The 14990-nt window shown below is 41.1% G+C and overlaps 1 protein-coding gene across 1 annotated transcript in view; it reads right to left on the minus strand.

The window, feature by feature from the left end:
* MAP2K5 (mitogen-activated protein kinase kinase 5) overlaps nucleotides 1–14990 on the minus strand; it is a 131997-nt gene that overhangs the window by 96546 nt on the left and 20461 nt on the right. The window contains exon 7 of the mRNA XM_009886771.1: nucleotides 12699–12763. Coding sequence (XP_009885073.1) covers nucleotides 12699–12763 — 65 coding nt within the window. The remainder of the gene's footprint in view (nucleotides 1–12698; nucleotides 12764–14990) is intronic.

The following is a 14990-nucleotide window of genomic DNA, read 5'->3' on the forward strand; positions in this document are numbered from 1 at the left end:
AGAGTCTTCTCTTCTCCAGGCTGAACAGCCCCAGCTCTCTCAGCCTCTCCTCATAGGAGAGGTGTTCCAGCCCTCGGATCATCCTCGTGGATCTCCTCTGGACACGCTCCAGCAGGTCCATGTCCTTCTTATGTTGGAGACTCCAGAGCTGGACGTAGTACTCCAGGTGGGGTCTCACAAGAGTGGAGTAGAGGGGCAGAATCACCTCCCTTGACCTGCTGGCCACAATTCTTCTGATGCAGCCCAGGATGCAGTTGGCCTTCTGGGCTGCGATCGCACAGGGTTGGCTCATGGTGAGCTTCTGGTCAATCAGCACACCCAGGTCCTTCTCCTCAGGGCTGCTCTCCAGCCATTCCCCTCCGAGCCTGTATTTGTGCTTGGAATAACGTGCATAGCATGAAGAAAAAGATACTTTTTGTGCATACTGCGCCCATCAGTATGTCTGTGGATGTCTTTGAGATGATTAAACTAATATTCATACTCTATAAGTGACGTGAAGCCTCATCTCAAGGGTCAACTCTCAGAGATTTCCGTGTCACCTCCAAAAGTAAGTAAACATCATTGTAGAATCACATCATTAGAGGAAGCCAAGTAGCAAAATGCAAAAGGTTCCCCAGCAACGCTCTACATTTCAGTGAACACACACTTCAAAATCTTCCAGGATGGGAGGCAAACGATGTCGCCTAATAAACAGTTACAACAACTCTTCCTGCTAGGAACACATTTGAACAGTGCCTAACAGTAAAGACAAGTGGATGTTAAAGAGGAGCGAAAACAGTTGCTAAATAGCTGCTGAAGTACTTAAATACAAACATAAAGAGCTGAAATTAAATGCATTGATATGCAAAATATTCAAAGAAAACGCTGTTTTGAGTTTCATTCCTTGCAGAAACCAGCTCTGGGAAAACAAGTTCATTTTTCTGCTCTTTTTTTGTTGGGGTTTGGTTTTGGTTTGCTTTTCACCCACTGCAAAAGCAATAACAGATGATCGAGAATAGATGGCTATAAATCATTTATTGTTAAGGAGAAATTGAAGAGAGGTAGAGCCAACCTCTGCAATGAGAAGTTTAAAAAGTCATTTTGAACACTTGTGTCAACTATTGAAAATATAAAAGTTATTATTTAAGTTTCGTTGCAATTTGCCAGCTGCAGGAAGCTGGTGCCGAGGTGCGTTCCCTTTCCCTCTCTGCCTCTTAGGTAAACTGGAAATTTAGAGGGCAAATGCCATGGCATGGACTGCTCTTTTTACTCTCTGAAGAGGAAACTCCTAACAGATATTGAGACAAATTAAGAATATATTATGCAGGGCCTGATCTAGACCCCAGCCAGGTTAGATGGAGAACTGCATCCACCGCAAGCTTGACGTTTCATTATTTTAACTGCAAACTAACTGAAATGCTATGAGATTAATAACCATGTTAGTAACAACTTTCTCCAGTACTAAAACTACTTTTTTAGGTATATATTGAAAAATACGGCAACAGCATTTATTTTAAAATAGTAGAAAAATAAACACAACAGCAATCAGGTAATTCACTTGGTGCCCAATCTCTGCACGTGAAGAAATTGTGATTCCAGCATGCGGCACCCAACCAAGTTTTAATTTTATTTAAAATAGACAGTTGTTAGCTATTGTAGCCACAGCGTTCTTTAGGCTGAAGATAACAATTAAAGTTATTTAAAAAAAAAAATAGCAGAGCTCAGAAATCCGTTTGGGGATACCAGTCTTACAAGATGATGCATTCTTTCCAAATTCACCAAAGCCTTACTTAAAACAGTTACTGTACATCTGTAAGAAGACAAGATAGTACAAAAAGTTGTAAATATCTTAAGCTGATCTCCGGTGACATCTTCAAAGTGAAGAGTAAAGGCCAGTGGTTGAAAATTGCATCTCAGTCTGAGAATATATATGGGATACAGGAAAATAATTCATACTAATTTTCCTCAGAAAATGAGAATTCTTCATGCAAACAAACTGTTCTTTCTTGATGCACAAAAGTATATTTAGTTCCCATGTCCAATACAGATGTGGGACAAACTCTGCACTTGACTGAGTAACCAATTTAATAACCACCAGATGAGGAGAAAGGGGGTGAACAGAATGTAGGAAGAAGTACATCCCTTAATATCAGCAGTACCTGGTGCAGGGACCAGGTTAAGACATTGTTGTTGAATTAAAACTAAGTTTTAATAACTCAGACTGATAATTCTCTTGAGAAAATTTTTATAGAGTTCACAAAAGAAGGAAGGAATCTTCAGCGAGGCTGAAGAAAAGAAAGCATCAACTTTCAGATGTCCTCAGAAAAAATACATCCAGCAACAGAGGCAGCGTGGTAGAAAGCACTGGACGAGCTCCGAGAAAGAGGGGGAAAACAGAGCAAGAAAGCTGGAAGCCGGATAGGGAAAAGGAGAGTTTTGGAGGCCCTTCCCCTCCCTGCCCTGGCCCACCATGCTAGCGTGAGCGGAGGATGCAGCTGCCATCTCCTTTTGGGAGGTTCTCCCAGTGAACACGTACAGCAGGCGACGCGGAGAGGTTGGCTTAAAGAAAAGGACAGGCAGACTTCATCTACCACATATTTCGAAACATTCCCACTGGGGAAAAGAAATTTAAATCTCTGCCTTCCCATTCCCACTGGAGTTCATTATTCTGAGCCCCCTACATCCATTACAATGAACAGCTAAGCAAGACTGGCACAGTTGTGCCAAATATTTTATTAACCTTGACTATTAACCATATCCCTAGACGTTTAAAGCCCTGAAGGGACCCGTGCACGCCAAGTCCTTTAGCGTAACTTTGTCTCCTCTGCTCTGAAAATGGAGAGCGCCCCTCCGGCAGCGCTGCGGAGGCAGCTTGCTCAGCTCCGTGGCAAAAGACGGGTTATTCGGGGGAATAAGAAAGACGGTGTGAGCAAGCGTGTCGTCCTCTGCTTGAACAAAGCCCTCCAGCTAAGCCGGAAAAACTTCTGATGGACTGCGGAGTACGGCGCGTGCATCCCTTGTGTTCCAGAAAATAAAAATCAATATCATGGAAAACTAGAATAGGGCTTTGGGGGGACTGCCAACTCCTCAGCACCTCTCCCTCCACATAGAAGATGTGTTTCTACAGGAAAGCAAATTAAAAAATGAAAGCGTCGGAAGCAGTTGGCTTCTGTTTTAAAAAGAGAAGGAAGAAAAAGGTAACTGAATTTCACATTGCCTGCTTTGTTCTTCCTGAGGTCTACTGCAAAGAAAACCAGAGGAAAAACGTAAGATGCTTTTGCTGAATCCTCTTTATGGAATAAACCATAGTCCTAATATTTAATGCTAAAAAATTAATACACTGAATATAGTGAGTTTCTACTCACTTAGTTCAAAAGTGAAACAAACAAAACCAACCAAACAGAACATGCATTAATAAATAGCTTATGTGTCAAACAAAAATTTTCTCCCTCATCCAACTTGCTAAGACTCAATTTTATATTCTCCCTGTGAGAAATTTTACCTAAAAGCACAGTGGGGAGCTGCATTACTTGCTGTGATTGTAGTATAATTTCTTCCAGGGCAAGCAAAGAATTAACTTCAGGTTTCAACATGCAGGCACTCCAAAGAAATAGCAATTTTCAATTTGTGTTCTCAATTTTAGTTGTAAAGTATTTTCCTACATACAAGTGACTGAAGGATGGTCATGTCAGAAGCATGGACTTAGTATGCAAAGATCCCTGAGCTTTCTCAAACAGCTTTTCCTAATGTGTATGGTAACTTTTACTACAAACTAAGTTTACTAGTTTCTGAAAGATCAAAATAAATGCAGCCTCTTCCTACAAACAAAAATTCATTAAAATTATTGTATCATGCTGCTCGTGCTGCTGCAAAAAAGCACCGAAGAAGCCTGCAGCAGCCTACCCCGCAGAAGATCCTGCTTCCCATCTGCTCACTCCGGTCACCAGGATATATTTTTCTATTTTCCCCCCAATAGCCACGGAAACAATTTCTAATCAATAAGATATTCCTCGGCAAGACCAAATGATTCAAGGGAAAGCCATGACCTGTCTGCTATGCCAATGAGTCAGTCCCTTCTCTTCCTAGAAATATAACTAACATCAGCAAATATGCCAAAATGATATACTGACAGTACCGTTACATCAGTGATGTGACTGCAGGACGCAGGGATGCAGTGCTCCCCTCTGCTTTAGGTACCAGAGAAACTTATAGCCAATGCCACAAACTCTGATCTGCTGCAGCTTCACTGGCGTACAGACAGTGCTGGTGTGGCATTCTGCTAAACAGTGCTTTCAGGGTGGCTGAAAGGGACCTCTGCACACCATTTAGTCCGACCTCCCTCTTGAAGCGGGGCTGTAGCGGTGGATAAGCTCGGCCACAGCTTTGTCCAGCTCTGTGCTGAAGTTCCCACGGATGGAGCTCCTCCTGCCTCTCTCATGCCCTGTTACAGTGCTGCACCATCTTACTTGCAAAGAGGTTTCTCCTAATGTCCAATCTGAACTGCCCAGGGTGGCAACCTGAGGCCGCAAAGTGAAAATAAAAGCAAATATTTCAGGTTCTTTCTCCCAGATACATTTCCTTCTGCTTCACACCTTGATATGTACTCATTATACACATTTGTTAAAAACATCAAGACATCATTTCACTCGACAAGAATCACGAATACTGTCAGGTTTCCCCATACCTGTACCAGCTCACCCAGAGCACTGCGCCAATGAACTGCAGAGGAAGCCCTCCAGACACCCTCCTCACTCCACGCAGAGAATAACGCGCACGAAAAGCCTCTGGGACCGAGGCAGAGTATTTCCTAACAGAAATGAACATACGCGGAGAAGCCCTAGGTTTCTTATTTGAGTTAAAAACTTAACACAAAAAGCTATGCTTGTAGCAAGCAGCACCTTCAGATGTAAGGGCACTGAGTGAAGTCAAACTGAACATTTTCCTGCTCTATGAGAAATAACCTAGAGCAAAACGACTGTGTCAGTGTCGCGCAAGATGAATACAATTCTCTAAGTGTTATGCACTGCAGAATGACATGCCAGTCACCAGCTGCAAACTATATGCAGCAAATCACCCACAGATTTGGTTTACTGTTAATTTTTTCTTCCCCCCCCCCCCCCCCCTCTTTTTCCCAGTACTGCCACTGTCTGTCGCATTCCTGGAGAGACTCTGGCAATCTAATGATAGAATTGTCACGTACTCAGATGGCCATCTAAAGAAACAGATTCAAATTGTTTCTAGGAAATAAACACTTTGACAGTTGTTGCCTTCTGCAATAGACAAACACATTAGCCTGACTCTCTGGCTGTTAAAACAGGAAATCCAAAGTGCACAGCAGTTGTAAAAAGGAGCTTTTATGGGGACTGTGCTAGTTCAAACAGCAATCTACGCCAACCTCCCCTCTATCTAAAATCCCATTACAGATGCTTGAGTACTGATTGCAAAATGATTTGTTATTGAACTAGAAAACAAACAAAAAATACTTGTATCTACATTTTAAACTTTTCAAAAGAGCAAAATTGGCACTAGAAGCTGCATAAAGAAAATGCCGAGTAGTAAAATGTCTCACTTAACCCATCTCTGTGGGAAAGAGGCGGTTTTGGCATCCAAGCCTAAGCACAGCAGAATGAATCCCTCACCTCTTTTATGCTGGAATATACCACTATTTCCATCTGTTACCACTTCTATTAGTCTTCCTTCTCCACTGCAGCCAAACATGCAGGGTCATCCTTTGAAAACTGGATTACAAGTCTCTCTTGCTGTACCCATCCCACTGCAGTTCAGTGCCCGTTCCTTAGAGAGACCTGTACAGACAGAAAGGACTAAAGAGGGAGATGGCTTAGCTTTGACGCTGCTTGAGGGGGCTGTGGTGCCACCATCACCAACACTGGGTCACTCACTACCACAGGACCAGCCCAGATGAGATGCAGACACAGTAATGTATTTCAGCTGCTGGCTTTGAACTAGCTGAAAGGATAAAAGACAGCAGAGCAGTCATAACCTTAGACCGACACGGACAGGCGTTATCAACACAGCGGAGAGCCTGCCAGTACAAAGTAAACCCATCACAATTTTTGGAAGAAGTGTGAAGCAACAGAGTGAGCCCCAAAGTACATCACATCCTACGGCGATGGCAATTTAGATGCTTACATCTCTCCATAAGGACACCTAAAGCTGGATTTTCTGCATTATCAAACCATTTGTTCATGGGAGACGTGTTCAGGACGGTCACAGCATAACAAATATTACGGAAAACCAGAGCTGTTCGGTAATTCAGTAATGGTCAGTAGTAGAAAAGAACTGTGCTAAGAAGCAAAAGTTTTCTAGGTATTCACTGCAATACCCAAGAGTTTTCTTCTGATCGTGGTTCAGTTTCAAGCAGAAAGCTTGCTCTTCCCCAGGAGCAGGTTGGAAGCGTAAACACTGTGAGGTTAGTTATACTGCTCAATCACTACTGGTTTGCACTGAGACACCATCGCGATGAGCAACACGCTAGAAACAATTTTTGCATGCTTCTCTTGTACCGCTCTTTGCCATCATCATTGAAAGAGCTGCGGTGATGTACAGGGAAGGTGGTTATGCTGGGTATGGCTGGCTAATCCTTATGATGATCAGTGGATATCTGAGCTGTTAATTTTTACCGGCCTGAATAAGCACTTTCAAAGAATCTGGGGTGAAGAGAAATAGAAAAATCAATGTCAACCTCACCGGTGTTGTCACACCCACTGCTCTTCACAGAGACGTCAAACAGAGATTAAGGAGAGAGTCGGAAACACAACACTGGCAGCACAATGGCAAAGAAGGATTCCTATATAAATACACGTTCTTCTGCCCCTTATCATCTCACATTCACCTCCAGGAGCAGCAAAAGCATTATTAAAAAAAGCATTCCATGTGAGGGAAGAGTCAGTGCCTGTAAGCTTGGCACAGCTCCGCTGTGGCAAATTCCACCAATTCTTTACTACACAGAGTGTTATTTGTAACCAAGAAACAGATGATATCGCCCACGTCAGGGCGAGCTGCAGAGCAAGCTGTGCTATGCTCACGTACCACCTCACTCACTGGTAACACCAACAAACTCAAATTTTCAGGATTACTATTCGCTTAATCTTTCAAGCCATGGGCATACAACACAAACAAAACAACTTTAATTTAAGAATCATCCAGTTTCTAATTAAACAGCCATAGGCAGCTGGCTGGATACATTTTAATCAGTTTCAATAACCTATTGATTGTATACTGAAGCTTAAAAATTAAAAGTAAAAAGATGACCGGGGAATTGTCCCATCTCAGAACAACAGTAGAATCCTCTGTAAATAACTCCTCTTTTAACCATCAGCTAAATGAACACTTCAATACTGCAGTACAAAGTCTTCTGCAAAATTACTTTAACTAACAAGCAGAAATTTATCAGCTTCAGCCAAAATCAATGCTGAAATCAATTTGAACACTGGTTGTGTCTAAAGGGGCTCATTGGCAATTTAGGGAAATTACACCATGTAAATGCCTGTGCTTTAATTGAACAGTTTCATCAACTAGGCTGTGATTGCTGTCCATTCATTTATTTACTTTCACTGCAGCTACCATTCTGCAAAGGAATGGTTTTTGTCAGACTTGAAGGAGGTACTTTATCTTCATTTTATGCACTTTTGTGCATAACAGATTTTATGAGGCAGGCAAGCGATAGCCAGGGTCAAAAGAAACAAGTGAACAGCAATCACTGGTCAGTCTTGTTTAAACTGCAATGATAATATGCAGAAATTTGGTGGAGTATTTCTAACTTAGTCCGGCTATTATTGTTCCAATGCTTCTCAGCGTACCTAAAAATAAAACAAAACAAGAGAAAGAGAAAATGAATGTAGTCTGGGAAAGGAAATAAAGGAAAATGCCTCCACAATTGCAACACAAGAATGCAGGGAGATGCGATTTTCAGACTTATGTGGTCCCAAATCTGTTTTAACGCCAAAGAAAACACTGAATCTGCCTGTAGTTCCTTTTTCCAGAGCTGCACCAAGCCCCAGGCGGGGACAAGCAATGTGTATAGAACACAGCGAGAACCCCCCTTGGAAGTTCACCACCAGCGAAGCCGCCTGGGCCACTGACAGTGCTCCGGGCTGGGAACCCCCAGAGATGGGCTCCGTTCCTGCGCCTGTCCCTGCTTCGCTACCTTGGGAAAATCACTTCCCTCTCTGTCTCCGTTCACCCTCCGCCGGGTGCGGAGGATGACACTAGCTTCCTTTGCAAAGGGCCAAAATAATCTGCGAATGGAAAGACTTTGAAGAGGGGCAAATAATTGTTACTGCATTGCATATTCATACAGAAAACCAGAAACGAATGAACGGAAGACAGCAACGGCTCTGCTGAGATTTAGACTGGCTTCCCACAATATTTTTGGTGCATGACATCCACCACTTTTAAAGAACAAATCGGGACTATAGAGACCCTCTTGAGGGAGCTCCTTCATGACAGCAGCAGTGTTCTGCGTTAGAGGCCATGGGAGAAGCCGGGAGGAGCAAACCTCGCTGAGCAAAAGCTCCTCAAGGCACTGATGAACTCTGGCCACCATCACTCCAGCGAACGGAGCTAAACCACCTCCACCTCCCTTACTCTCAAGCACAACTACATCACCTCCAGCTTCCTCACTCCAGAACTGATGATGCTTTTCCCCACTAATGTTAGAGGAGCTGCAATACGCTCGCAAGGCACAGTTTGCAGGCTGCCTTGCAAGAGAGAGCAACTTCCCAGCTGTCTTGCCATGCGCTACGTTTAATGTGCTAATGGGGCACCCCAAGGTTGGTTGAGATAGAGAATAAAGAAACAGGCATATGCTGGAATGTACAACTCAAGCGAACGGCAAAATTGCTCAAGTAAATTGCTCAAACAAATTAAGCTTCTGCATTTATCCGTATTTTCCCTAGCTATACAATTCTTCTGGGCGATACATCATCACCAGCCTCTTCTCTCCCAATTACTCAACGTAAAGTGAAACCGTCTGGTTTAACAGCGTCTTGCAAAGATGATAACCGATTCTCCCTCGCCTTTCCCTCTCTCCCAGATAGTAGGCAACTTCACAAATTAATTACGGCATCATTGGGACTTTATGTTTATTTCAGGATACAGACCGTTATAGCTTGCTGCTGCTGAAGACTCCTCTAACAAAATCCAAAGATTTACAAACCATACACAACACACACTTTAAAAACATCCCAGGCACACAGAAGACTATGCCATCCCCTAAACAGAGTTCCCTGAACATCTCGCTTCTCATTAGCTACAAATGCAAAGCAAAAGTGATAATTTAGATATGCCATGTGACAGAGATGTCACAAAGTAATTATTTGCTAAAGATAAATACCTCTACTTTGTGGTATTTAGGTTCAAAATATACACAACTGAGGATTTTAGGTATAAATTCTTTAATGTAGCTACTCCTGAGACTGGCTGGCAGAGGGTATATATGCCATTACAAACCACACCGTTAACCTTCTTTCACTGAAGTAAAAAGGAGCAGTCTTACCAACACAGTCTCTCAGAGCTCTGCAGCCAGTGGCAGAGCTAAAAGGTGCAGCACAGAAGCACAAACTTTAAATGTCTTTTGGACCTACCAGTGAATTTTTTTAAAAAAATAAATCCAATCCCAGCTAATGAGGTAAACTACCCACAACTGGCAAACAGAAGAGAAAGACACTAGGGTACTCTCAGTGTGTGTTAAAGCAGATTTTAACACCTACTGGACAATCTTTACTCAAGACAGGGTATATGCTGCCCACTATGCACCGGTGGAAGAATTCTTCCTTTCTGATTATTTGTATCTTCAAAGACACTTTTTGAATATACAGTTTGGGATTATTTATACGATTTCACTTTTTTTTTTTTTTTAAATAGAAGCAATCAGAACAAGAATAATTAACTGGTTTTGCCATATCTAACTCTATCATTGTTATCATTCCTTAATTGAAAATAGTGTATCAAAAGGTAGGGGAAAAACAGGATGTCAAACAACTATAAAATCCCTTCTTTTTAGAACAGGAAAAACATTTAGATTCAGCAAGTTCTCACTAGAAATATTGCTATAAAGTATTGATTTCTTACCAGACTCAATTGACTGAAAAGTTGTTTGTATAGCAATATTGGCCAAACCAATATACTGGAACAATTTTGCTACACACAGTAATCAAGTGTATTTCTAAAGTATAATTATACTGTCATAAAAATAAAGCTAAGATACCTCTTCTCCAAGCAATAAAACAGTTGCAGCTGTAAAGAACCCAAATAAATGAGATACATTTTCTAACTAAACATAGCGTCGTCCAAAGAGAACAAAACCACCTCCCCTCTCCCCCCTTAAGCCAAGGTTAGCATGAAAAGTGATCAATACTTCAATCTCAATAAAGTATTTCAATAGTAGTTAATTCACATGGAAAGAGAGGCTGAAAATTTTTGCTCAGCGACCTGCGACACGCTATCTTGTTTGCTGAATGCTGATAATATATCATTGCCATAATGGATATGACTTAGTATAAAGAGCTAGAAAGAAAGAAAAGGAGATACCACACAGACACGCTCGTTCTTTACATTCAGATCAATACTACACACAGCCTCTTCTGAAACAAACTGACAGCACCGAATGCTGGAAGAGGAAAACAGCCAAACGTTTGCAATTAATTTTATTTGACAAACGCTCATTGATTTACTGGAATAAAATATATGTGGGCTGCTATCTATGACTAGCGCAATCCAGCTACCTGTAAGTATTCCATTTTGCAATTTCTTATTGGCTTGTGTAGCACAGATGCTCCTTTGGCCATGCAGAACAGGCTCCCTTTTACGAAGGGGTGATTGTTCCAAGGTAGGAAGGTCTGTCTGTGCTTTGCCCAAAGCACACCACCACGGTGCCGTAACTGCCAACTCCCTGCAACAACGGCAACCAGCAGCTCTTCAGGGATGAGAGAGCGAAGTTGTACAACTCTTCAATCCAACGCACCAGAAAACAAATTCAGGAACATCTAAGAGGAACACATAGCTCCGAAGCCAGTTTGGGGAGAAAAACGCATTTCGTATTTATATCCTGCTATTATTTGAATTGCAAAGAAAGTCAGACTTCAGGAATGTGTAAACATCCCCACGTAAAAATGGGGCACATTCCCTGGAGCAGTGCAGAGTGACACCCGCACTGGACAAAACACTGTGAAGTCACTGCAATGGCTAATTTAAAATATGAATGCAATAAAAAGGAAAAAGAATAGTAGAAATATTTCCCCAATAGAAAAGAGGGCTCATGATTCTACAGGTAAATTTTTTGACTTTCCCAAATCGCAGGCAAATGCAACACTCAACCACTTAACCACTACACATGTGGGTTCCCTCACTTAGGGACAAGGAGCATCCCTCAAACTGTGCCTCAAGTGCCTTCCACAGGGACCAGAGCACGTGGCCTTCCTTCGCCATGCTTCTCGCACCTACATCCACTGCCGGAGCCTCCACCAATACACGGGGAAGGGAAGCAACCTTCTCTAAATCAGAAAACATCACGCAGTCACTGACTGAGCTGTAAAGTTCAACACACTCTCTCAAATCTTTCTTATTATAAAGTAAGAAACCAACGCTGTTTCTGCAAGTTTCCTGGTCTAGGAGTATCTTTTTACAAGTGAACATCAATGAGACTTCTCAACTGCATTCCATCTACAAAGCTAACCTGATTTCTGAAGAGTCCATTCAAAGACGGGATTTGTTCCTTTAAGGTGTGGGAAGTCCATTTTCATGAAACCTTCTGCAAGGAGAGTCGTTTTGCAATGTTGGCAGCCAATTAGAAACTAAACTAAATGCACTGTAGCTTTTAAAACATTTTAAAAAAATGTTAATATCAAAGTTAAAATGTGTAAGGTATAAACAAAATCATAATGGGATGCTGGGTTACTGTATATGGTAAATAGCTCTCCGGAGGAAACCTTTATTACTCCCTCAGGGCTTTCTTACAAAGTATGGATTTCTTAATTCCTACTGGAATATTTTTCATACACCACTGCAGACTATTAAGTACCAGATATTACATTATGTAGTTTAAACTTTGCACTATGCATGAGAAAGACTTTCCTGTCGAGAAAACTATATCTCTGCTATTATAATCTTTACAATATTAAAATTAATATTGGCTGCAGGGTATAAGCTTCACTACCAAAATTTGGGGGAGTTTAGCATTTAATATATTCATCAGCTTGTGCGTGAAGCTGCTCGTAAGGGAGGGAAGTCACTGCAACAGTGAAAGGAGTATTTACTAATTTTGAATCGCTAGAGAAAGGCTGAGCAATGGTGTCATCGCGTCCCACCGGTGGCGTTCTCAGTCCTGGGCCAGCAAAGGGCGTGGTGAGCCGGCAAGAATAATGGCATTGCAAAGACTGAAGGCAATTCATTACGCTTCAGGAAATTTCAAGTTCCACTTGTGAACCATTAAGTTGTTACCCAGGAGGGATTCAAAGCTAAGTCTTAAAAAGATAATAAAAATGCACCAACCCCACGGCACCCGAGAGCAGATACCTTGTAAATATGTAAACAGAATTCTTAAAAAGTTTATAGTAAGAATTTATTTTATAATCTTTTTTGCACAGCAGCAATGGCCCACCTACATCTCCATACAAATATGAAGGGTAAAAAAAAAAAAAAAAAAAAAGCGTGCTGTTAAATTTTATTTTCAAAAATTTTAAGTGAAATTCAACACTCACTTGTAGACTGTGCCTCCATTGCCATGACCGAGGATGTCTCGATACTGTATGTCTTGTTCATTCATCTCCACAAGAAAGAAAGAAAAACAAAAGAGATGTCATGCTGTGGATGGAAATGTCAAGGAAAAGCAACTCTAGGCCATAAACAACAAGCAGTCTGGGTCATTTCAAGTTCAGCTGCAAGAACGAGAAGATCAATACAACATTTGCTGTCCAATTTATAAAAGACGATACCAAGGGACAAAGTGATGGAAAGTTTAATGACAATTTGTTTGCCTGGGTCATTTCATTAAAGTTTGATAAAAGGTGTCAAAATGGAATGATATAATATAGCTCAAGAGGGTCAGGTCACAGATACTGATAGGAAAAGGGTCTCCAGAACAGCGCATAACCAAAGCCAAAGTTGGAGGTGAATGGAAACAATCCAACAGAAAACTGTCATCTTAACTATGGCTAGAAAAGTTTCTGATTTATTCCGGAATCAGCATAATTGATACTAATTGAGTGACAGTTCTGTCAGTAGAACTGCTTCATAGTGCTCCATTTATCTACCTTTTTAACTAAAGCAAATCTTCGGAAATAAATAGTCTTGTTGAATTGCTATCCAATAAAAATAATTTTCCTTGAAATACACAACTAATTTTGCTTGCCTCAATCTTTCTGTTCACTGGGACAACTCTCCAGATATGACGATATCCTCAGATATTCAAGCAGAAGCCTGATACAGCACTGTACATTGCAAACGCTGGAATTTGGAATCTTGCTCATATGGCTTTTAGAAAAGCTTACTATATTGCTGAATGAGCAATTCAAATGTGAAACTACAGTTCAACCTTCTCTTGCACAAATACAGTTATACTGATTTTCCACCTAAACCACCTATTAAAAAAAATAAAATATCACTAAACACATTTTTGCAATGCACGCGTGTACTTGAAAATTAATATTTTAATCAGAAGAAATTCTGGGCTGTACGCATTTTCTATTCCAAAAGGATGTCCCATTGTCTGATCCCCGCAAGTAGTAAACGATTGAGCAAATCCCATTTTTCAAAGATATTTTCCTAGGAAACATTAACTCATTTCTAGCAACTGTTTCTACTTTATGGGATACCAAGTTAACCATTTCACATGAGTTGGCACGGCTGCTTGAAGACTGTCATTTTTGTGTGTTAAAGGCATCAAAAAAACCCCTAATGATGTCTGGCCTGCTATCGCTGATGTGATTAGAGATCACGTAAGCACATCTGAGATAGCTTCAAATTAGCCATTTCAAGTACCTCGTGCAGCACGGTGAGAGCCGTGCAGAGCTCGCCACAAGCCAACTATCTGTATTTATCCAACTTCTGAGACGGCTTCTAAAATTCAGTGGGGACACGTGGCCTTCAGATACTAAGCCCTGTTTAAGCATCCCCTTTCGTATGGTGACAGTGGAGATATGAGGAACTTTGCCCCTGGCTTCAAGTGGAACAAGTAAGTGATGGTAACAAGCTGCAATGCACTAAAGAGTCAATACTCAGCATGTCTTACCAACAGAAAACAGAATATTTAATTGATTTCAAATAATATGTTTTAAGGACAGAAATTATGAACTCCAAAATTTGTGTTCTTGCCTTTCACTACTGCTTGTTTCTCACTGGAAATACCACGCGTTTCTTCCAGTGAGGTTGAAATCTCCGAGTTCTGAGAAAAATTCTGAGGAAAAAAAGTTCTGAGGGGGGAAAAGACTAAAAAGACATGAAATACCTCAAAGCAGAAGTTGACTCTATGTTATTAGCAATTTGTAGTTAAACCTGGGCCAGATATCTTAAGGGGGTATGAAATGACCCATTCAAGTACCAAGGTTTATGATGAAAACGAAAATTTATTTGACTACTGAAAGTTATCTTACTTATTGCATCAATCAGAAAATGCAAATAAAGAGGGGGGAAAAGACACCTCATGAGGAACAATAATTCATGAACAGGTTTAAAAATATGTAAAGAATCTATACGGGATCCCTTGCACTGAAAATACTTTCTCTCAGACTCATAATTTAAAGCACACACTGTGTTTAAGGAGTTCTGCTCTTCTAAGCTGGAGAACTTTAATTCTCAAGTCTTTGAGGTAACAACAAATGTCTCTTTTCCGTATTCCCAGCAATGTTCTTTTAAACAAAACTCTTAAAAGAAATCCAATGAATCCACAAAGCCATGAACATACTTGTGTCTTTGCTTCTTGGGGGAAAAAAAGAAGAATTTTTTGCAGTTACACAAGTTATAAGCAACAAATTGAGCAGAACCAGAGACATAAA

Source organism: Charadrius vociferus, unplaced genomic scaffold (assembly GCF_000708025.1).
Source record: "Charadrius vociferus isolate BGI_N301 unplaced genomic scaffold, ASM70802v2 scaffold190, whole genome shotgun sequence".
Lineage (NCBI taxonomy): Eukaryota > Metazoa > Chordata > Aves > Charadriiformes > Charadriidae > Charadrius > Charadrius vociferus.